The following is a 25,359-nucleotide window of genomic DNA, read 5'->3' as shown; positions in this document are numbered from 1 at the left end:
ATCTAAAATGTACAAAATATGAGTCTATACTTGTGATTTATCATTCCATTCATATTTTTTAGATTTGTTTAACAGATGGCACAAAAAAATTAAGGAATGTGTCAATTTATTTCATTGATTAAATCAGGAATAATTCACTCCCCTTTTCCCGAAAATGTGGAGATACAACACTGTGATTATTAGTATTACGTTGCGCCAACCCATTTGATAAAGTAAAAACTTGTTTGAAACACGCTTATTTACATTTACGTATTTTAACATTACAGACGTGCATTTGTTTTGTTGCGTTGACTAGGTTTCGTGAATGTGGTATAGACAAGTTATAATCAACTGTTGTGACTTACACCGTAAAAAATTAAAACAAAATCCAATGTTTTATATAATAAGCGGAAGTCGAAGCAATAAAAAAGTCTGGGCGACCATCGGTATTGTTTCCAGTTTCTCTGTTTGACTCTCATGTATAATCTCAACAAGTGTTACCGCTTGTTGTCTTCAATTAAGAATGCTTATACAGAAATGATTTTGAGTCGCTTCAGTAAACTGTTTTGTTATTTTATTGATTATAAATCAATATTCAAGACGACCCAATTCATTTTCTCGATTTTTTTTTATTTTCAGTATTATACTACATCTGTCCAACTGATATACGTGTCCTTGCAAAAATGTTGATGACGTCATCACATTTTTTTTTTAAACTCTTTTGACCAATTATTTTACTTCCAAGTTCGCAGAGTGAGCAGTACTTGTAGAACAATCAGTGTGCAAAGGTTAAAATTTCACTTTCTTTTGATTCTTGCGTGTATTGGAATAAAAAGGGCCAAAGTCAACTTTGTTTGGTACACCTTGTGTTTTATGTGAATGGGTGGGCAGAATCAGGAATTAGCACATTATAAAGAATAGGTGTGTAACAGGGTGCGAATAAAATGAATGAATAAATCTTTAAACGACAACCCAAAAATTTCAATCAACGCCACTTTCAACACCAAAAAATCGGAACCCTTGCCAACACCATTTTTTACCGACTCTCCGCAGACGCCACAATTAATCCCCCACAAAAAACCTTTTACCCCGTCTACACAGCCAGTTTTTAAACAAATAAACACCCCAAAACACCCCTATTGATCTAACCCCATTACTTCTCCTTCACCCCTCACCATATCGTATTCCCTTAATTTCGCCTCGAACGTTTGAAATAAAAACCACCACCTGATCCGACTCGCACCCAAATAAACCCCACACCGCCATCTTACCACCACATCATAACATTATCCGTATACATATGCAACATCCATTAAATCTTCCATTAACTCTTGATAAACACGTTCCACTCACGAACTAATCACGATTACCGCAATTAAATTGCCGTTTCTTAATTATATTATTATTCAGTATAGCGTCTGGCATTTCTAGCGTCAGTAATTAATTAAGAAGGAAGTCATTCTAGGTACGTACCTAGCTTGTGCTTGAGGGGGGCTGGCGTGAACGACGTTGCAGGCACTGGCGGTGACGGAACGGGGCGGGAGGAGACGGGGGGGCATGCCTCGTCGCAGCACCCCATGCCCCCGACGGTACCCCACCACCATCGTTTGTTCTTTATGTAGAGCAGAAACACGAGGAGGAGGGCGCCGAGGCCCGCGATGGCCCCAAGGACCGTGCCTCCGTCCGTCCCTGAAAAAAAGCACACTTTGAGAAAGACAATTTAGCGCTTTTCAAGGAAATATGTTAATGAGTAACTGAAATTTGTCCCCTAATTGGTGGTTCTTTGGTTTGACGTCACACTGCTTTCATTCGGTTGTTTTTCTTTGGCTTCGGAATTTTTCGCGCGAAAGTGATTTGCATCGTCACAAATAATGAGACTCTTGTAAATGGTCGCTGTTTCCCCGAAGCCTTATAATTAAAATTGAAAGTAAAACACGTTTTATCCTTAGCGAGCTTTCTGTTTGTTTACTGTACAGTGTACACCCTCCCAAGTTAAAAAAGGAGTGATAATCACTTAATCTATTTGTAGACAACACAAACCTCCTCTTTTAGAACAACCACACCTTATGAATATTTACGCCTCATTTATAACGCTTCAAGGGCAGAACGCATAAAATGCAAATTCCTCACACCCTCGCGTGCACTTAACAAATAAATAAGGCTGCACTCGAGTCGAATGCAGAAACTCGCATTAAAAGCACAGTTTCTGCGACAAATAAATCGTAAAAAAAGCGGAGAAATTTAAATATGAAACCCGTGCACGCTCGCTTTATCGCTGCAATCCTAGAACTTTGATGAAAAAATCCCGGCTAACAAGAGGTCGTCACGTTACCAAACTTGTTTTCTCGAGTATCAGAACTTTGTAAAAGCACCTAAGCTTCGGGAGCAAAGTTATTGTTTGACTAAAAACTGAGAAGCGTATAAAACCGGGAAATATTGAGCCTGAAGGAACTCCAAGAGCGTAAGCATAATTGATTTTGGAGCTTTATCGCTTTATATGTCAACGTTTTATTACAGGCCACAAAGCGGATTTTTGTGCGACAGCGATGAGGCATATTCGAGGGGGTTGAGCGTAAGATGAAAAGTGGGAAGTGATTAGGTTGGGTTTCATGTTGTGGTCATATTTCAGGATTTTAATGTGGTGGCATCGAGTCGACTGGCAGGCGGAGGAATATAGACCACTTCAAATTACAACAACGATTTGGTTGTGAACGACTTGTGACCTCTACAGAGCGAATGTTTTTATATAAAAAAAAAATGTGAAAAGTTTCTATACACCGGATTGCAAATATAATCGAACGTTGACTAACTTTAACGAACTAACATAATACACAATATATGTATAGTTAAACGTAATTTCTTTCAAAATACTAATCCAATGATACTATCATATTCTGACTACTAATTTTGTTTCTTTTCGGTGTAAGATCACTCATTTCATTCTAATTGGATAAAATCAATCACTGAAAAGGAGACAGGGTGGCTGGGCGAGGCTAATTATTTTCTTTTGTCGAGTGGAAGTGGAAACTTATATTAGAATCTGAGATATGGAAAAAGTAAAAAAAAAACACTTATCGTAACTTTTTTTGTTATACTATTTGCTATAAAATTTATTGCTTATTTCATGCACCTGACCTGATTTGGCTTAAATTAATCATATCTGTCCTGACTTCTCTATTGTAACAAATCAACAAATTTTAAATATTTCTGTAATTTCATAAAAACTACGAAGTACATTCTAGAACCAATTGTATTGTTGCGAAATAAACCCATACGCCGGCCCGGTATGACGCCTATGGGCTCTAGTATATACGGCGACGATGACTCATTGTCCTTGACGGCGACCGGAGACGAGCCTGGAAGCGAATGTCGCGACGGGTGTTCAAAAATAAGCCTAGAAGCGATGATACAGACCTTTGAGAAAGACCCCGAGGCTGTTTAAATGGGAACCACCGTCGGGAGCAGTTTGTGTAATCCAGACAACAAGAGCTGAATTCAGTTAACAAATCGAGTCCAACGAGTGTCGAGAGAACGCACTGAAGTTACGCCGGAATTATTTTGTACTTAATCGCTCTGTAATTAGTCGTGTAAATTCGAGTTATTAAAAAAATTAATTGTTGAGTTTTACCGACGCCGATTTTATTCAACCTAACAGTATTTTGTGAAACGAAAATTAATAATAATTTTCTTTTTTATCTACAAAATTTTTATAACGAGCTATTTTGTAAAAATTGGTGTATTTCAATTAGCGATTTTGGAAACGCGGTAGGAATTTCCGAACAAACCAGGCGGAAAATCCCTAGGACTAGTTTTCAAAAATAGTTGAAAAATGGTCGAAAATGTTAAAATTGCCAAAATCCTTATCTTATAAAATACTAGCCCCGCCCACGCACCCTCTATTTTCTGGAAGTATGTTTTTTGCCAAAATCAGTCTTATCGTAGCAAGTACTAGTCCCGCCCACCCACCCTGTCTTCTTTTTAGTGATTGATTTTATGCGATATGAATGAACTGAACAGAAATAAAATTAGTCGTTAGAATGAGAAGAGTGGAGTGAGAGCTAGTACTTGTTAAGATAAGACTGATTTTGGCAAATGATATACCCTCTTAGAAAATAGAAGGTGGGTGGGAGGGGTTAGTATTTGATCAGATAGGACTGATTTTGACAATTTTCACATTTTGTAATATTTTTCAACTATTTCCGAAAATTAGTTGAAAACATTTGTAGATTTCGATATCCAGAACTCATTTTATCTTTATTTCTTCGGAAATTCCTACAGTTTTTCCAAAATTGGTAATTGAAATACAGCAGTTTTTACTGTTTCGTCAAAGAGGTTAGAGCGTATTAGCAGTGATAAGACCGACACTCTCTCTTTAATTAATTTTTAGTGGTTAAAGTGCCTTGTTTTTTCTTGAATTTTGGACAGTGTCTGGAAATTAGGATTATCTACGCCCTGTGTCACTGTTGTCGCCTTTTGATTGCGTAAGTTAAGGGGTTTCTCTATTTTGTACGTGGCTTCTGCATTTTTTGCCCTTTCACGTGATAACGTTATCTTGGTTTTATTGATTAATTAGCTTTAGCTTTTTGCTACAATATAGCTGTATCCTCTGTCTCTTTTGTTTTACCTTCCCTGGTCTAGTCTGTTTGTCAAGTACTGTCAGTCACCACGACGGACCGCGTTGGTGTGAAGAATTGTTTCCTTGTTATCCTATTAATATGGCAGTTCTATGTTTAATTTGTGAGAATGCTATCACCCCTACGACTCCTTCTACAAAATGTGGTACATGCAAAAAACATGCACATATTAAATGTTTAAAACTGAGTGAGTCTGAAATAGCTGAAATAATAAACGACAAATCTTCTTGGATTTGTCCTAAATGCTCGCCTTCTAGTAACATAATCTCAATTGAAAAAATTGAGGAAATCATTATAAAACAACTAAGTGTGGTGCAACAGGACATTAAACAAACTATTGAAAATCACTTCAAAGCTATCAATGACAGATTAACAACCGTTGAGGATAATGTACGACTAATTCAGGAGGAATGGGCAGCGTTTAAGACGTCTAATACAATGCCTAATAACAATTCATCTGATCTTAATGTGATTGTGGCCGAAATTGAGGAGCGTAAAAGACGGAGCTCTAATGTACTATTGTTTAATTTACCTGAATCTTCTTCTACATCGATTGCACAAAGGGTTGCGGACGATTTGCAACAGGTTATGTCTATTTTATCCCCGTTGGGTTTCATTTCTCATCCTCAAAAAGTTATTCGCATTGGTCCTCCTAAGTCTAACACTGTTCGTCCTTTGAGAATAGTTTGTGAAAATGAGAATCTGGCTAAAGACATTCTCCGCTCAAACAAAAATAACCCTAATCGTGATAAATTCTTTCGTCCTGATTTAACTAAACTTCAGCGTGATTTTAATAATGATATTCGCCGTGAATTTAAGGACAGGGTTTCTAAAGGTGAGAAGGACGTAACTTTAAAATACAAAAACAATCAAGCTTATATTACCAAAACAAGTTCATCTCGCAATAGTTTTTCAAAAAAGTAATAAACTTTTACTATCAGAATGTTGGTGGCCTTAGGTCAAAATTAAAGGAATTTTCGTTAATGGTTAATTCTAGTGTTTACGATATTATTATTATTTCGGAATCCTGGCTTTGCAGCAGTATTTCCAACGAAGAACTGGGTTTAAATAATTATAGCATTTTTCGTGCTGATCGCAATGTTGATTATACGGGTAAACATCGTGGTGGTGGTGTGTTGATTGCGATCAGGAATGATTTTTGTGTTCATACTGTTCTTTGTAGTATTTCTGTGGAAAGCATTTTTGTTCATTTAAAATATAATGATTTAGATTTGATTGTTGGGGGTGTGTATATTCCTCCTGCGTCTCCTCTTAGTATTTTCGAGGATTATTGTAGTGACCTGGAATTAATTTTTGAGCGTTTTCCTGATTCATCTTATGTCATCGCCGGTGATTTTAATTTACCACATCTCGTCTGGAATGGTAATGATATTCTTTTTGATTCATCGACTAGTAAACATGAATATTATGACGTTATTAACTCAACTTCAGCATTTCTGAATCTTAAACAAGTTAATTTATTTCCCAATGGCAGAAACGTTTTTCTTGATCTTATTTTTACAAATATTGTTGCACTTGCAGTTTTGCCTGCTGTAGATCCTATTTTTCCTCAAAGTCTTCATCACTCTCCGTATTCATGGTATATTTCCTGCACCTCTTCATCTTCGCTTCACTCTGAAGTTCAAATATTTGACTTTAATAATGGTGACTATATTTCTTTAAATGAATTTTATGCATCGATTAATTGGGATAATTATTTTCTTGGTCTTAATTTGGATGAAAAAGTGGCAGTTTTTTATGACATAGTTTTTAACGGGTTTGAACAATTTATTCCACATAAAATATTAAGGCATAATGCTCGTAATAATTATCCGGTATGGTTCGATAAAGAATTGAAAGATCTTTGTCGCAATAAACGCATAGCGCACTCTATCTATAAAAAATCAGGCAGGTTTGAAGATTATATTTATTTTAAATCCTTGAGATCGCGATGTAAACAGTTATGTGAACAACTGTATGCTGCGTATATATCTAACGTTAATGTTAGTATTTTTAATAATCCCAAATTTTTCTGGAAATTTGTTCGTGACAAAAAGAAGAGTGACAGCAGTATTCCTGCTGAAATGACACTTGATCAGCACTCTGTAAAAGGTGGGGATGAAGTGGCTAATCTTTTTGCACAATATTTTTCTTCTGTTTACGCAGTTGATGACTTGAGGAATTTTGCTTGTTGTTTTGATTCATCGTCTCAAGTGAATGATTCTGGCTTATATATTAGTTTATCAGATGTTTTTAACCATATTTCCTTTTTGAAGTCATCTTGTAATCCTGGCCCTGATGGTGTTCCCAGCATTGTTCTAAAAAACTGTAAATTCTCTCTTTGCTTACCTTTATTTATCTTATTTCAAACGTCACTCAGTGAAGGCGTCTTTCCTCAATTATGGAAGAACAGTTATGTAATTCCCATCTTCAAATCTGGACAACGTAACAACGTGGACAATTATAGAGGGGTCTGCAACCAATCTGCAATTCCCAAATTACTTGATGCTATTGTATCCATTCAGCTCCGATGGGCATCTGCATCTATTATCTCAAGTAGTCAGCATGGTTTTTTCTCTAACAGGTCAACATTGTCTAACCTTCTTGAATACAAATCATTTTTAAATGAAGCATTTGCCAATCGATCGCAAGTAGATTCTGTTTATACAGATTTTTCAAAAGCTTTTGATCGGGTTAATCATCGATTGCTAATTGTAAAGCTACATAAGTTAGGTTTTAGAGAAGGTACGATTAAATGGCTATCTTCTTTTCTGGTTGACAGAAAACAACAGGTACGAATTTATAATTATATTTCGGCCCCTTTTTGCGTATCTTCTGGTGTTCCACAAGGTACACATTGTGGACCCATTCTTTTTTTGTTATTTATTAATGACTTAACTTGCAGTTTCCATTTTTCAAATTATTTACTGTATGCAGATGACCTGAAACTATTTAAAACTATACGGTCCATTCAAGACGCTAAACAACTTCAATTGGACTTAGTTGCATTATTTAACTGGTGTCAAAATAACTGTCTTCATTTAAACATTAAGAAATGCTATGTAATATCATTTTATAAAACCAAATCGCATATCAGTTTTGATTACCAATTAGACAATGTCTCCGTCTCACGAGTTTTAGAAATAAAAGATTTGGGGGTGATTTTTGATACGACCCTTACATTTAAGAGCCATTATAACCATATTTACAATAAAGCCATGAGTATGTGGGGTTTCATTTGGCGTCATTGTAAAGATCTGTCTCCATTGGCCCTAAAATCTCTCTACTGCTCTCTTGTTCGATCGCATTTTGATTATTGCTCTTCTGTTTGGTTTCCTTTTTATAAAATCGACTATGAGAGACTTGAAAGAGTACAAAATAAATTTCTTCGAACTGTGGAATTTAAAATGGGTCATTCTCATATTAAGGGTGACTACCGATGGATTATGGATAAGTGTCAAATTCACTCTCTTATTATCCGTTGGAAAATTTCTGATGCCTGTGTTCTTCATGACATTATTAATGGACATATTGACAATCCAAGTCTGTTGAACAGATTGTCTTTTCTTATCCCTGCAGTTGACAGTCGTACAACAAGAAGTCGAAACATATTTAGAATATCAACATCAACAACACTTTTGGCTCAAAATCATCCGTTAAGAAGAATGATGGAAGAAGCTAATGAATATTCCTGCCGCATTCGAATCTCAATCTTTGATTCTAGTAGGCTGAAATTTAAAAATGATGTGTCGGTTTATTATTATTATAATATGTAATCTTATTTAGTTTAATTTTCAACTTTTTATTTGTTTAATTTGTATTAATATTGTACTGTATCGTGGAATCAAGAAACACTGTTTTTTTTTTTTCCTTTATTTGTAAAGTGGAGTTATATTCCGTAAATAAATTATTATTATTATTATTATTAAAATAATTCAGTATAAAAATTTTGTAGGTAAATAAAAAATTACTTTTGGTTTTTATGTAAGTATTTACAGAAATTTTGTTTATTTTTTTTATTTGGGAAAATAGGAAAGTCAGAACAGGTCAGGTTACGTTACGTCGAAATCTGTCTCTGAATTTTTTCGAAAATTTTTAAAAAACTTTTTCAAAAATGAAATTTTTCACCAACGTATGCAAATTTCGGCCCATTTTCGACCATTTTCGATATTCAACTAGACACATTTTTCGTAGATTTTGGGCTGTAGAAGTCAGTTTCGGCCTCATTTCTTTGATTACTCGAACTGTTTTTCCAGAATTGCCCAATAAGGAATATTTTCAAGATGGGCCCCGTGGCCATAAACAGGCTATAGTTTCAGAATCAGCACGTCGGGACCTATATCCCTGAATTTTTTGAGAATTTTTAAACAAGTTTTTCAGAAATGAAATATTTCAGTATGTATTTGTTTTTGAAGGTATGTCATTTACCAAAGTCAGTTTTATCTTATCAAATATTAGGCCCGCCCGTCCACCCTCTATTTTCTTAGAGGATATTTCATTTGCCAAAATCAGTCTTATTTTAGCAAGTATCATAATCTTGGTGGGTTACGATCTAAATTAGATGAATTTATGTCAAGGTTAATGGTTGTGTTCATGATATATTAATAAATCACAGTCTTGGTTGTACGAGAAAATAAAAATATTGCACCATAAATATTAAAATTCTGGAGAATGATATCACCGGTACTAAGTCTAGGGGAGACGAAGTAGTTATTGCCACTAGTCTAAATTCTTCATTTAAATTAATTGGTGGAATTAAATTAAGAGAAATATATACAGATCACATTATACTGATGTCGAAATTGTGTTGGAAGAATTTTCGGAATTAATTTTATAATTACAAGAGACTTTAATTTACGTTTTATGAAATGAACTCATTTCAATATAAAGGGATATGGACCAGTTGGTATATCGGTATCAGACTTTCTATAATATTTTATTAAGCACTTACTCATTTTTAAATTTACATTAAGTAAATATTGAGAGAGCAATAAAAAAGCACGTTCAAAGACAGACGTGGATTTTTGAAGGTTTGTCTTTAAGTTCTACCTCTCAAAAGTTCTTGTTAAATTTTCGTTGATAATTCTTCGCCTTAACTAGAAATATTTTCTTGTACATTTCGACCTCTAAAAATTACTTTCGGGCTCATTTCTTCGATAATTCGTACCATTTTTCCAGAATCGCCCATTCAAATGTGACAGTTTTTGGATTGTTTTAAAAAATTGTATTTCAAACAGAATATTATTAAAATCGTGCCCCGGAACCATAAAAAAGCTGTATTTTTAGAATCAGCGCGTTGAAGTCGATATCCCAGAAATTTTTGAGGATTTTCAGACAACTTTTCCAAAACCAAAATTTTTTAAATTAAGTATGAAAATTTACATCGCCCATTGAATTTTGACAGTTTTTTGGATTTTTTAAAAAGTACCTAGCTTTTCAAACCGAATAGTCATAAAATCCTATCCAGGGAGAAAAAATGCCTTATTTTTGGAATGAGTACAATAAAATTTACATCCCACATTTTTTTTTAATTTTTAGACAACTTTTCCAAAACCAGAATTGTTCAATAATTATGAAAATTTTGAAAGTTTCTCAAGACTTAAGTAAAGATATTTTCTTGTACATTTCGATTTGCAAAAGTTACTTTCCGCGTCATTTCTTCGATAAATCTTACCATTTTTCCAAAATCGCCTCTTGAATTACGACAGTTTTATTGGATTTAAAAAAAAATTGCATTTCAAACCGAATAATCCTAAAATCCCGCCCTGGGACCCAAAAAATTCTATATTTTTGGACTCAGCACATCGAAATCTATATTCCAGAATTTTTTCATAATTTTTGGACAACTTTTCCAAAACCAAAATTTTTCAGTAATTATGAAACTTTCGGAGCTTACGATCACCTTTAAAACTTAACAAAAGATATATTCTTCTACATTTCGACCTCGAAAAGTTACTTTCGGTTTCATTTCTGCGACAAAATCCTACCATTTTTCCAAAATCGCCCATTGAATTATGACAGTTTTTGTTGATGAATTCGAGGGATGCCGATTCTAGAGTAGAATCAGGAGGCAAAAAAATGGTTGAAGGTTATTTCGACGATATGAAATTTATTTAAAATGAAATAATGCTTCCCGAAAAGTCGAAAAACTGAAAAAACGAAATTTCGAAAAATTGAAACATCAGAAAAACGAGAAAATGACACATCAAAAAATTCTAAAAATCGAAAAATTGAAATATCGAAATCCGAAAAGTCGAAAAATCGAGACATCAATAACTCGAAACATCCCAGAAATTAAAAAATTCCCAAAATTGAATTGTTGAAAAATTGCGAAATCTAAAAATCGAAAAGTCCAAAAATTGAAAAATCAACTCATTTTCAACACAAAATTTCTAATTGTCCGTAATATGGTCCGACGAAAATTGTATCAAACAAATCATCAGAAATGAATGGCTGGTTTTAATCGTGTATTGGATTGTTCACTAGGTATTGTTTCTAATGGTCGAAACATTTTTTTGGACTTGGTTTTCATGAATATCTTATTCTGATAAAGATTAATAAAGTGGATCGTTTGTAGTACCAATTATTTTTCGAAAATAACGGGCCGGAAATTGCGATAAGGTTAACGGGGGCAGGGGTTAATCCATGACAGCCGCGCCGATGCGACACCGGAAACCGAAAATGAGTCTTCGACGCTAGCGAGGAAGGCTGTGAGAAAAGGTGCGACGAAAGTGATGAGGGTTTCATTTTTACAAGTGTTGTAATGGAGTCCGTCGGCCGACTCTCTACTTTTAGGTTTTTTCGACCTTTCATGACCCCTACAGTGCGAAGGAATAGGTCTGTCCGTGTGTCAGTCCGCCTGTTTGCCGTCCCGGATTTTTATTAGACAGATTGTTGTCAAATTTTGTATTTATATTAGGAATATATATATGTAGATGGTAAAACGCTCACCAAAATTTGTCTAGTCATCCCCACCAATAATGTGATGACGTCATTCCAAAAACGTCCAGATTAAAAAAAAAAATAAAATAAAAAATATAAAACAACATTTGGCAATTTAATTTTGAATATGCAAAATCGAAAGCTTTGAAATCTTGCAAATATTTTAAAGTTATGATAAGCATAAGCATATTTTTAATCAAAATATATTAACTTATCCCCTCCAAATAACTGATAACGTCAGTTCAAAATTTTGCCGAATAAATCCTATCTAAAATATCCAAAATAAGATGAGTATATACTTGTGATTTATCATTCGATTCATATTTGTTGGATTTGCTTATACAGGCTGACCCAAAAAAATTAATGAATGCGTGAATTTATTTTATTGATTTAATAAGGAACTACAAATTCGAATGTTGCCCCGCAAAATTAACGCAACATTTTAAAATTTTATTTTGCACAAGTGGAAATCGTACGTATGAACTGGCCTGCAAGAAGTCCGGACCTCAATCCCATCGAGCATTTATGGGACATAGTGGGAAAAAGAATTAAAGCATTACACCCCCCTCCTACTACCCTCCTACAGCTAACACTTAGATTGACACAAGAGTGGCAAAAAATTGATCAAGAAGAAGTTAGAAATTTGATTAACAGTATGCGAGCAATGCTCGAGGAGGCAAAACATGTTATGAAATCTTAACTGAGCCACGTTTAAAGCATTATTATCACATAAGATGTTATTTTTTGGTTTCTTGCAATTTGGTTCCAAATCATTATTAGTTTGTGATTTTTGTCAATTTTTGTTCTAGAATTTCTATATTTGATTTAATAATTACGAATTAGGGACCAAAGTGGAAAAAATAACAAGATTATCTAAAAAAAGATTTTAAATTTTGCGGGGCAGTTTAATACATTGATTGAATCAAGAATTGCAAAACTGAATACTTTGAAATCTTGCAGATCTTTTGAAGTTATTGTAAGCATAGTAACATTTAATCAAAACATTCATCAACCCCAAAAAATTGATGACGTCATCTCTGAATTTTTGCCTAATAAATCCTGTCTAAAATGTGCAAAATATGATTAGTCTATACTTGTAATTTATCAATGCATTCATATTTTTTAGATTTGCTTATACAAGGTGACTCAAAAAAATTAATGAATCAATCAGTTTATTTTATTGAATAAATCAAGAATTGCAAAAGTTAATACTTTGAAACCTTGCAGATGTTCTAAAGTTATTGTAAGCATAAAACCAAAATATATCTGTTTATTGCCCCCAAGAAAATGATGACGTTATCTCAAAACGTTACTGAATAAATTCTACCCAAAATGTGCAAAATATGATGAGTTTTAGTTGTGATTAATCATTGCATTCATATTTTTTAGATTTGCCCCTTATTTTCTTAAAGGATATGTCATTTGTCAAAATTAGTCTTATCTTAGAAAGGACTAGCCCCGCCCACCCGCCCTCTGTTTTCTTAGAGGGTATGGCATTTGCCAAAATCAGTTTTATCTTAGCAAGTATTAGCCCCACCCACCCACCCCCTATTTTTCACAGGATTATGTCATCTGCCAAAATCAGTCTTATCTTAGCAAATACTAGCATTTTGGTAAATGACATACCTTTTAAGAAAATAGAGGGCGGGTGAATGGGGCTAGTACTTGCTAAGATAAGATTTATTTTATCAAATGACATATCCTCTGAGAAAATAGGGGGCGGGTGGCCGGGGCTACTACTTGCTAAGATAAGACTATTTTGGCAAATAACATATCCTCCGACAAAATAGGGGGCGGGTGGGCGGGGCTAGTACTTGCTAAGTTAAGACTTATTTTGATAAATGACATATTTTCTGAGAAAATAAGGGGCTGATGGGCGGGGCTAGTACTTGATAAGCTAAGACTGATTTTGCCCCTATTAATCTTGTAAAAACTTGTTAAATTTAAAAGGTGTTAAATTGCAAATTTCCATAGTAACGAGTTCAATTCCTAAATCTGATTGGGTGTTTATTTTTTATGTTTCATTTGTTCTGTTGAAACAACTTTCGATCAATTTTTTTCTGTACGATATCGTCGTGCCCCCTAGCATACGTATCGTCCAAAATCGCCAACATCCTCTTATTTCTATCCACGTGCACGATAACTCGAACGATACCCGTTTCAACGTCGTCTCCTCCACAGGATCCGAAGCAGCCCCGTCCTGTGAGGAGCCGCCACCAGGGATTCGAATCGATTTTTTTCCTTTTTTTTCTGTTAGCTGTTTTAATCTGAGTATTATCTATTTCTGTCGCGGTCGCTCATGAGACCTCCGGAGAACCGCTTCTCCGACTTAGAGTACCCCAGGTATTAATTCCTAGGTTAATAATGTATTCAAGATATCCGTACAGAATGTATTGTAATTTAATTGAATTGAAATTTAGAGTGTAGTTGTCATTTTTTTAACACGTGAGTTCTAGTGTATTCGTTTTCTTTTATAAATTGCAGTAATTCCGTAATAAAACATTATTATAACATTATTATTATGTGGATTTACGATAACACGCGCTCCTGTAGGTGTTAAACGACGCTCAGATCGATTCCCGACAAACGAGTCCTAATAACTTAACCCCGAAATCCTAATTTATGTTAATGAGACTTGAATTGAATCTAATTAGCTTTCTCCGGTGTTAACGACCGTGAATTAATAACTGCTCCCGAACGAAATAAACTCAACGCTAACACACCGAACCTCTACAAAGCTTGCTCTCCGGCAACATTTTTTCAAATTTCCCTCAGCGAACGCCTTGTAATTGAACATTTCCAGCGATACTTGCCGTCGTTATGGCAACATCCGTCCATTCATTCCACCGAATACCTAAATTCATGAATGAAGCATCAAAGCCCGATCTTATAATAACGAAATAACGAATTCGGTAATCATTATTCAAAAAAAAATCCCCGGTTTTATTAAAATATTCAAAATTATTGGCCGCGCTTTATTTCAACGACAAGTGCGGGGGCGGAAGATCCATCCCGCATTTTTCCGCTTCAGCGTGAAATTCCGATTGTCCATCGCCATTTATTCTAATGAATTATTGGTTATTTTTTTCAATTTTTTCTTATCCGCCGTGTGAAGCTCGTTTTTTGGTTTAATCTTTTTTCCGACTGGATGAAATCTCATAAATATCAATTTGATTATTTTCCAGCGTTGAAAACTGGAGAAGTGAACATAACGAAGCGCAAAAATTGGTATGAGGAATGACGTAATGCGATTTAGAAACATCTTTTTCTTGCTTGGAGAGTCAAAGAATTGAGTAATTGTGTTTGCCGAAGCGGGATTTGTTTGTGCGGTTTCCACTTTCAACGTTCGTTTCAAAGACCGGTTAATGAAATTTTTATAATTTTGTTACTATATTTAAGGCAAGCTGACCCCTTTTTTGTTTTTGTTCATAAAGCATCAGAATACAAATTATAACGGTGACAACGTCGTTGCAAATACTTTATAGTTTGGAGTTGTGTTGAGGCCGGGCTTGGTTCCTGCCTATTCGCAATTTCCTGCAGTGACATAAATATAATTAATCGCTTTAGTTTGTTTCGTAGTATTTACAATGCATTTTCACATTCAATTACCTTGTAAACATTCCTCCCCAACTCCACGGTTTTTGGTTCAAATTTCCCCATCCAGACCCGCCCTATTTCTCAACGTTTCCATTAAACAAGCAAAGTTTGTCTTAGGAATAAGCAAACACATGACATTTCTATACCGTCGCGTAATGCTAAACATGCATTTGCATTTCCATCGCAACTTAGAAGATAATCCGCCAAGACACACCACTAGAATTTACAATAAATCCCAAGACTTTAACAAGCGCAACTATTCCATTGGTGTAGAACGTCTCCAAAGAGCACTTCTTTATTTCTACGAACCGAGCTTTGGAAATATAAATTTTTCTGCTTCTCAGATGCGCGACGTCTCAAACAACAATTCCTTTTTATGACTGTGGCCAAATAAAAAACGAATATATTGTAGACGGTGCGTTCTTCGAATTTTATACGATAGCTCGTGTACGGAGTTTGAATAGTTTGAGAACAAGAAGTTTCTTGTTTGAGCTGGTCTTAGGGGAACGTGGTGCAATTTTGATGTAAAGTGGATAATTTAGTGCAAAGTTGGAGAATATTGCGCCGTCTGCTACTTTATTTTTGTGTAGGATAAAGGCAAAGATATTGGTATAAATTTCGGTAAAGTGACGAAATATTTCTGCATAAAAGGTAAGGATAGAATTGCATTGTCACCCTTTTTCGAATGAGTGAATAATTTGAGAACACATCCCACTTTACTAGTGCACAACGTCACTAGTGCAGATAGTGATAGGCCTGTAAAAAATGAAAATCTTTAGCGTTGTGAAACAAACAAGCTCGACGCCAATCAGCCGCTAGTGAAATTTTATCTCTTTCCAAGAAAAACCAAATCGTGGAAGCTCAATCCCTAGACGAGTTCGTGGAAAAACCGACCCCGTTACATTTTTCACACGAGATACTTGGAAAAATGACGCCGATAAATCAGGCCCTTCCAGTTACCCACGACAGCTGAAATTCTATTTAATACATGGATTTAATATCAGTGTCCGGTAAAAGAGGGTTTATTAAAGCAAATGTTGGAGCGGTATGAACTCACAATCGCAAGCTTAAAAGCTCCATCCAAGATCAACATATTAACTGGTCAATCACCTCTGCCTAGACAAACGCTGACGCCAGGAAGTTCGTCTAGTCTTCGCGCTGAAATGGACTTTTTGCCAAATATTTAACGTTCCACTTCGATGACAAGTGAAAGGTCTTTGACTTGTGAAACTTGTAAACAACAGCGTCATTTTTATTTTTCCAGCGAATATATAAGTTTGACGTTTCGTATTTCGGCCGGGTAAGAAAACCGTCTGCTTCGTGTCCGGCCGGATGTCTGTTTATCTCTTGGGAATTTTGTAATGGCATACGTTGCGTCTCTGTAGTAAGTAGAATTGCTTGAAATATTTCGATTTAGTTGAATCCTGAATTCACTGAAGTGTGAACTTTGAAAGTCGTGAGATTTTTCACTGAATTGATGAAAGTAGGGTGAAATACAAAATTTCGCTGATTAATTTACTGGAGCTCAACTGGTAAACTCCACCGAACAAATCAGTCTTACGGAAGATTATTGTGTTTTATTTTCAAAGCTCAGTGAGCAGAAAAACGCAAAATATGAGTATCAAACCAGGAAATCAGAAATACAATAAACCAGGATAAAACGTGGATTTCACGTCGGTAATGGAAACCAAAACCAGAAAGACACTGAAAAATGAAAAATTGGAAAGATTAAAGGTCGATTTGTAAACTTGCCGTTGACGTTGGCGTTGAAAGTTGGCATGCCGTTGGGGTGACGTTCGAGATGACCAACGTTTAACCTTCGCCGTTACGGTGCCGTTGACGTTGCGTTTTGACCCAATGAAATTGCGGTAGTGTGCAATGCTGCCAACTTGAAGGAAAATCCCCTAAACTAGGAGGAATACTTTTCTGGTTGACACCACTAATTCCACGAAAACCAAATTTTGATAGAGATAATGACGTCCACTAATATGAAGTCAGTTAATCGCCTGTTCACCAAGACCCTCATATTTTAAATAACTGGTCGAGGTTTAAGTCAACAAGATTTATTGGTATTCGTCTCAAGAACAGATTGGGTATTATAACTATAAGGGCTTACATTTTTCCCTTTTTTTCTTAATATGCATAGCCATCTTTTCACAACAAGAAACTTAAAATATGGTTAAAATGGTACATTTTTGCAAGGAAATATGGATTTGCAGTTATGGGGCGGAGCCTAATTGCAAAATCGAAATTTTCTTATACAAATTTTCTATTTTAAACATGTTTTAAGTTTCGTATTTATGGGACGAAAAAGGACGAAATAGGACGAAAAAGGACTAAAGGGACGAAAATGGACGAAAAAGGGATAATAAGAACGAAAGAAGACGAAAAAGAACGACAAAGGACGAAAAAGGACGAAAAAGGATAATAAGGACGAAAAAGGACGAAAGATGAAAAAGGACGAAAAAGGATGATAAGGACGAAAAAGGACGAAAAGGACGAAAAAGGACGAAAAAGAACGAAAAAGGACGAAAAGGACGAAAAAGGACGAAAAAGGACGAAAAAGGACGAAAAGGACGAAAAAGGACGAAAAGGACGAAAAAGGACGAAAAATGACGAACAAGGACGAAATAGAACGAAAAAGGATAATAAGGACGAAAAGGACGAAAAATGACGAAAAGGGACGAAAAAGGACAAAAAATGACGAAAAAGGACGAAAAAGGATAATAAGGACGAAAACGGACGAGGAGGAAAAAGGGCGAATAAGAACGAAAAAGGACCATAAAAAACGAAAACGGATAATAAGGACAAAAGAGGACGAAAGAGGACGAAAAAGGACGAAAAGCACGAAATAGGACGAAAAGGAATGACAAAGGATGAAAAGGGTAAAAAGGATTTTGGAGGAAGGAACTATGACCCTCCGGTGGGAGTAACTATGACGAAAAAGGACGAAAGACGAAAAAGAACGAGAAAGGACGAAAAAGGACGAATAAGGACGAAAAAGGACGAAAAAGCACGAAAAAGGATAATAAGGACGAAAAAGTACGAAAAAAGATATAAAGGACGAAAAAGACGAAAAGGACGAAAAAGGACAAAAAATGACGAAGAAGGACGAAAAAGACCGAAAAAGGATAATAAGAACGAAAAAGGACGAAGAAGGATGAAAAAGGACGAAGAAGGATGAGAAAGGACGAAAAAGAACAAAAAAGGATAATAAGGACGAAAAAGGACGAAAAGGACGAATAAGGACGAAAAAGGACGAGAAGGACGAAAAAGTACGAAAAAGGACGAAAAGGACGAAAAAGGACGAAAAATGACGAAAAAGCACGAGAAGGAGCCCCGCCCTATCTCAATTGTGATGATTTTTTTATTCGCCGTGAATCAAAGGGGTGGAGCTTAACTGCAAAATACTTATTTCTTGACAAGAAAATAAAAACATGTTTTTAACTATCGTGTTGTTCAAAGAATACTACGTATATTAAGAAAAAAAAAAGGCAAAATATTAAACACCTACCTCATCTCAAAGATGATGATTTTTTTTGTTTTTAGAAACTTAAAACGCTTTTAAAATCGTAAATTTTTCTAAGGAAATATGGATTTTTCAACTAGGTTCCACCCCTAAGTCTGCTAACTAATGAAAACTTCATTCATAGGGAAAAAATGTAAGCCCGCCCACCCGCCCTATCTCAATTGTGATGACTGTTTTATTCGCCGTGAACCAAGAGGGCGGAGTTTAGCTGCAAAATACTTACTTCTTCACATGAAATTAAAAAAATGGTTTTGAGTTTTGAGTACCATGTTGTTCAAATAATATTATGTACATTAAGAAAAAAAGGCAAAATATAAGCCCCACCCACCCACCCCATCTCAGTTGTGATGATTTTTTTGATTCTAAGAAGCTTAAAACACATTTACAATGGTAAAGTTTTGGTAAGTCTGCCAACCAATGAATAAAAAAAAAATCATCACAATTGAGATAGGGTGGGTGGGCGGGGCTACATTTTGCCTTTCTTTTATTAATATGTGTAGACTTATTTTGAGAACAAGAAACTTAAAACATGTCTAAAATGGTAAATTTTTGTAATAATCAACTTAAATCCTTCACTTTTCTACTACAACAATTTTCATGTTTGAAACCAACACCAGTGGGAACAGCAACTACAACAGGAACTTTAACGTCAACGGCAAGTTTATAAATCCCACTTAAATGACGGCCAATTTATACCTAATGTTATACTGTGACGATACTAGAAACAAAAACGATTTATTAATTATTTGCGATGCGTTATAGACAAATAAATTATTATATATATTTCCACCAAGGGTAGCATAAAATCACGCTTGTAGAGAAAATAAGAACGAGAAATCTGAATGAAAATTCGCGTTAATCAGAGAAGCTAGAAACAAAGCGAATATTCCGCTTTTACGTTTGAGATGTATTTCTCTCTTTATACTTCTTAATGTCAGAAAATTAAAAACTACGAGAAAACTGTTAAATATAGAAAAAAACAATTACAGTAGAATTATTAGACAGTAAAGCAAACGCTCAAAATTAATTCTGAAATTTAGTTAAGGAAGTAATTCCTGTCTCGCCGTGACAGAATTATTTCAGTAGTTTTCCTCCGCCAGGACTTAATTTGACATGGTGAGGTTCGACTTCAGACATTTTTATTAAGGCGTTTTTCACACAATTAGACGAAGTACAAGTTCAATAATAATTTGTAAAATAATTCAAATAGGTTAAAGATTGCTCATTTTCAATTTCAGAATTTTTTATGAAATTTTTGACCGTTCGCCGAGAATCTTTGAGAATTACAAAAGACTTGTTTTTGTTGATTTCGTCTTCCGGAAATTTTTATAGCTTCATTTCGTCGAAAATCCGTATAATTTTCCAAAATCGTCTAAAAAATGTGACAAATTTTGAAATTTGTAAAAATTTTGACTCGGAACTCGAATGACCATTTCTAAGCCGTAATGGTATTACGAAGCAAAATTCAGTTCTTTTGAAATTCTGTAAATTCTGAAAATTCTATTCACGGAGAAATAAAATTGTTTCAATATACTTATATGTATTTAGATGTGATTGATAATTTTGAGGTGATTTTTTTTAGATCTTCTATGAGCACTAAGTGCGTAAAATGCACTTCTAGGCTGGTTTTACGCTTCGAATTTGGATTAGTGAATTAGTGAAGTTGTTTGCGAGTCCTTCAGCGGCCATTAAACCGGTCATAAAAATTTTACAACACGGCGATAAGAGCCACACTAAATATACGTTTAATGATACTAGAAAGTGTCAGAACAAAATAAATTTTTCAAAACGAAATTACTCGTCAATTGTTTCTCTGACAAACATATTCACGTTTAATTCTGCGTAAAATAAGGACGATTTCACCACCTAAAATAAATATTTTTACCAAACGGTCGTCGACCCCTAAAAAACCAGACTCACTGCAAGTTCATAAAAATGCAAACAACAACGAAATTAAATGTGTGAGGAAGGCGCGACCCAGTTATCCTTCGGCCATATACTGGTGCCGGACCGTGTGGTAATTTACGGCCATATTTGCCATTATACTTGTATGTCCTTTGTCCTCGTCCGTAATTTTCTCGAGCTTCGTCCCGTTATTCGTTTCGCCGTTGCGGCGCCGGCAATTCCAGACGCACAAATGGAAACAGGTCACTGGGAAAAATCGTGTTGTTTTCACAATGAGTTTCAGGAATGCGTAATGCGCGATTTGTATTGCCTTTGTGCTGGTGGCGCAAAAATAAACGCAATCACAGAGATTAATCTGTTTTGTCAGAGTTCATCAATCATCGGGCTGATTTGCAAATATTTTCTCGAATCGTGGCGCCTCCTGAAAAATAAAATTTCTAATAATAGAGCGGATGGCCGTTTTCAGGCTCGTAAATGCGAGTAGTTTAGCGGAACGATGATGCTGGGTGGAATGCAATCGTAAATAAATTCATTCATAAAAGATGGATGAAGGAAAATGGTAAATACGTGGGTGTTACTCTCGGTTACAGCGGACAGTGTTTGTGTTCGGGCAATAAATCAGCTACGACAGGACATGATACTTGTTTCAGAAAAGTATTTATACTGCTTTATCTACCACCTACTTATACTTTTTAGGAAGTAATTCTTAAAGTGTAAGATAAAATTATGACGAATGGTGGAGATGAGACCTAAGGAGGTCGAAACTGCAGTCTATAGATGTTCAGTGTGTTGGCTATGATCTTTAGCGGTATAATAAATAACGAATTTTTCGTTTAACAGAGAATGACGTCAGTGATGACAGATATATCCAGTCACCGGAGGGGCTCTTGTCCGGGAAGTAGCTGTTTTAGCTTATCTGCCCAATGGGTCCTTAAATTCAAAATTTAATTAATCAATTAAATTCAATCATTCAAAATTCCCCTATGCAACAAAGAAAGTTTCATAAAATTTCTAAACTGTTCACAAGAGCCTTTCTGATGAGACCACAACTTAAATTTCATGCAACAAAAAAACTGTCTTGGTACTTTTTCCAAAAGCGTTTTACATCGACGAATGTTTTGTCTTGTCATATATAAATTATTGCCTAGTAATATATTACCCATGTCTTGACAGTATTGATAAATACCGTCTTCAAAAAATCCAAAATAATTGTTGTCGTTTCATTTTTGGTTTGAGGAAATTTGATCATGTGTCTCAGAAAATCTGTGAGCTTGGTTGCATGAAAATTGACAAATTGTTTCAGTATCACCTATCTATCTTTGCTTTCAAGTTATTTTCCTCTAACTCTCCGCCGTACTTGCGTTGTAAATTTCATACAAGAAAAAGTATGTTAAACTCAAGTCTTCCATTAAAGAATCTTAAAGAACTGTCAATGCCAAAGCATTATACATCTATCTTTCAGAGATCTTTCACGTACAATATTATCAAAGTTTACAATAAATTTTTATTAGAGTTTAATTCAAGTTCTTCCATCAATTGTTTTAGGAAAAAAATTAAAAAATACTTGATTAATACTTAGGTTTAAGTTTATTATTGTGGTTCTCTTGCTTGTTGTTAACTTTTTGTTATTATTATTATTATTATTTGTATAAATTTAGTTTCTAATTATGGATTATTTAATTTAATTTAGATTTAATTAGTTTAATTTGTTTAATTTGATCATTACCTAGCTGACTCCTGTCTAGATATTTAATCCGTTTTTCTGTACAAACTGTTTGGTTAGTTTTATTTTCTTGTAAATCTAAGGTTAAGTGGAATAGCCTATGGCTAGACTTCGCCTATTATTATTTAATAAAGTCCTATTGTTATTATTATTAATGTTAAATCATTAAGCAAGAGTAAAAAGAAAACAGGACCACACCGTGACCCCTGTGGCATAGATTTTCAAATTTTCTTGAAATGGCCATTGTATAATAATTCAGCAAATTAAAAAGGGAAAAGCTGCACTTAAGGGGATGTTTGCTAAATGAAAACTGTCGGATTTTTAATTTTGCCGTGTTATTGTCTTCACAAGAAGTTTGCGTGTAGAAAAATAAAGACGAGAAGTACTGGTAAGCTGGTTGAAACTCAGGAAAGCTGGGGTGTAATTTATGACACCCATAATCTCTGGAACAGTTCGACACCCGCTTGTCGCGTATTATTGTTCGATTTTCGTTCGTCAACAGTTCAATTTTCATATACGAATTTATAAAAATGACCACAAGAAATTAATAACAAATAAAAATCTGAATGTGTACAAAAATGAACTTCGAAAAATTAAGACAACAAATAGTAAGACCAAACAATTATAATCTAATTGGGAAACTGATTGATTTACAACAAAAAAAGCAGTCAGCCGAATAATTATAAATGCAGTTATTTTTCGAACACAAAACAATCACTTGCGCAACACTTAAAAAGATTTGTGGCAAGTAAAATAAAATCAATTTTAAGTGTCCAAATGGTTCTACTGAGTGTGTCCCTATACTGAAATGCAACGAGAAAATCACCAATTTCTGCATCAGTACGTACCTATATGTCATGATGTAATGCAAATTATAAAATAAACTAGAGACCAATAATTTGTTTCGTTTTTATTTATGCGTATTTATAAATATACCCAATTGTTTTACTTAAAACTAAGTACTTCAATTATTTGGATTACATATTTCAATTATAACTGGTTCCTAGCTGGTTAGTATCGGCTAAGTTCAAACTAAAGAGGTATAGAAACTACCTGTGTATACTGAATGGTTATCCGGCTAATTATAAGGTTTATGGTAATCTTTTATTCAACAAAATAAAATTCTTTCAGGTAATACACTTTGTTCTTTGACAAAAAGCCGAGAAGCAATAGGATTGGTGATTATGTAAAGTAACAATAATAAAATTTCTATTAGTAACATTGACTTACACTTTATGTAAGTGTATAAAAACAGCGGCGGGTCTAAAAAACAATAATATTTATATGTACAGAAATTTAGGAAATAAAAGCATAATAATAGTAAAACTAATCAAATGATGATTAAACTGCATTTTTTGTTTGTAGTTTTAGTAGGTTTTTGACATAATAATTCTGATAAAAGTTTTTTCGACTTTTTCGTGGCTTTGAAAGTGGAATCTTCGACTTTCGTCCCATTTCAAAATTTACTCTTTATATATTTCAATGGTCACAATGAGTTCACTAACTACACTGAAGTAAATTTATGCAAAGATTAAATTTGTCACCGAAAAGATGTCGGAAGTAATAAATTATCCCATCGGTCCAAGAACGTTCGGTGGGTGTTATACCCCAATCCGAGAGAGACCGCAGCAAGAGACAGCAAATGGAACGAATAAAATAAAGCTTCAAACATGATCAGTTTTAAATCAAAATTATGAAGTTTTATAAATCGCGAATTTTTTAGAGCAAAACAGGTCATTTTTTCTCCAATTTTATAAGTTCCGGACACTAATAGCATATCAAAGATATTGTAAAAAAAAAATTGGGTTCAGTTTCCAACTAGTTGTCTAGTATTTGTGAAACAAAATCTACTGTAAATTCACTGAAAACTAAACGGATAACATCACCTTAATGAAACCATGTTGAGAAACGGAAAGAATTCAGGAAGAAACTGAAGACCAAGATGGCTTAAGTTCACTGATCTTTTGGAATATATTAAAGTCACCTGTAATTAGAAACTGATACACTGATACACGCAAGGTATGACTGATATACAAACTTCAACGTGTACGTAAACATTTAAAACAGAGATAATTTACTAATTCACCAGATCGTTTAGGTTCCAAATGCTAACTTTTTATTATAACACAAAGACTTTAGTATACTATTAAACCATTGGGGATAAGATTTAAGTATTTATTATTATGATAATTTTCAATCGAAACATCATTTCCAATCAGTAGAGCTAAAAAATTTGTTTAAATAATAAAAATTACCATTAATAAAATCGAAAACAAAAAGTTCCGGGGAAACTCCGGCCCAGGTCGGACTTTTACTAATCCGGCATCTTAATTCGGGTCCGTGGCCATTTTCGTCCATTTAATGCGGGAACACATTCAGTTCATTTGGAATAATGAAATGAAAAAAAAATCAATAATTCTTTAATTAAACAATTATAAGTAGTTTAAATTCATGTAATTACAAAATTTTCCAAGTTCTGCCGTTGCCTAGCTTCTTTACTTACTGCATGTCTGTGGTATTTATCTAAAAGTGCACAAATTTTACAATTGCTGCTCTTACCAGTTTGAACCAAAGGCGAGGGATTAAGGCACTCCAGGTACCAGTGTAATGAGAAATGACCTTAGACTGGAGGTAATGACAGTCCAGAGATTCTAAGGATAAAGTACTTCTGCAAAATAAGATATAGATCAATTTTGAAAGATTTACAGCAGCATTAATTGCCAAACCAAGCAAATTAGAAAGGACTAGAACGAACACCTCTGCTATTAATTGGATTTAAATTTAAAAGCTGGTCTAACGTTGTTTCGACAGAATTGAAAATCACAATCGAACAAATACAGCTTCGAAAAATTGGTCTAAAGAGTTTAGACAGTACTTCCCTCGCTGTTGGGAACGTGACGGCTGCAAGCCTATTATGTTTTTTTGTATTACATTTTTGTAATTCTTGATTTAATCAATAAAATTAATTGACTCAGTCATTAATTTTTTTCAGACACCCTGTATGAGCAAATCTAAAAAATATTAATGCAATGATAAATCACAGGTATAAA

The 25,359-nt window shown here is 34.5% G+C and overlaps 1 protein-coding gene across 2 annotated transcripts in view; it reads right to left on the bottom strand.

The window, feature by feature from the left end:
• Positions 1-25,359, bottom strand: part of Syt14 (Synaptotagmin 14) — a 116,007-nt gene that overhangs the window by 22,079 nt on the left and 68,569 nt on the right. For both annotated transcript variants that reach the window (XM_064049491.1, XM_064049492.1), the window contains exon 2: positions 1,453-1,668. In XM_064049491.1, the coding sequence (XP_063905561.1) occupies positions 1,453-1,668 (216 nt within the window). The remainder of the gene's footprint in view (positions 1-1,452; positions 1,669-25,359) is intronic.

This window comes from Zophobas morio, unplaced genomic scaffold, assembly GCF_036711695.1.
Source record: "Zophobas morio isolate AGI-343-1 ecotype UQ-CSIRO unplaced genomic scaffold, CSIRO_AGI_Zmor_V1 ptg000007l, whole genome shotgun sequence".
NCBI classification, from domain to species: Eukaryota; Metazoa; Arthropoda; class Insecta; order Coleoptera; family Tenebrionidae; genus Zophobas; species Zophobas morio.
Note: the sequence above shows the minus strand (reverse complement) of the source record. Positions and strands in the feature narration are given on the sequence as shown.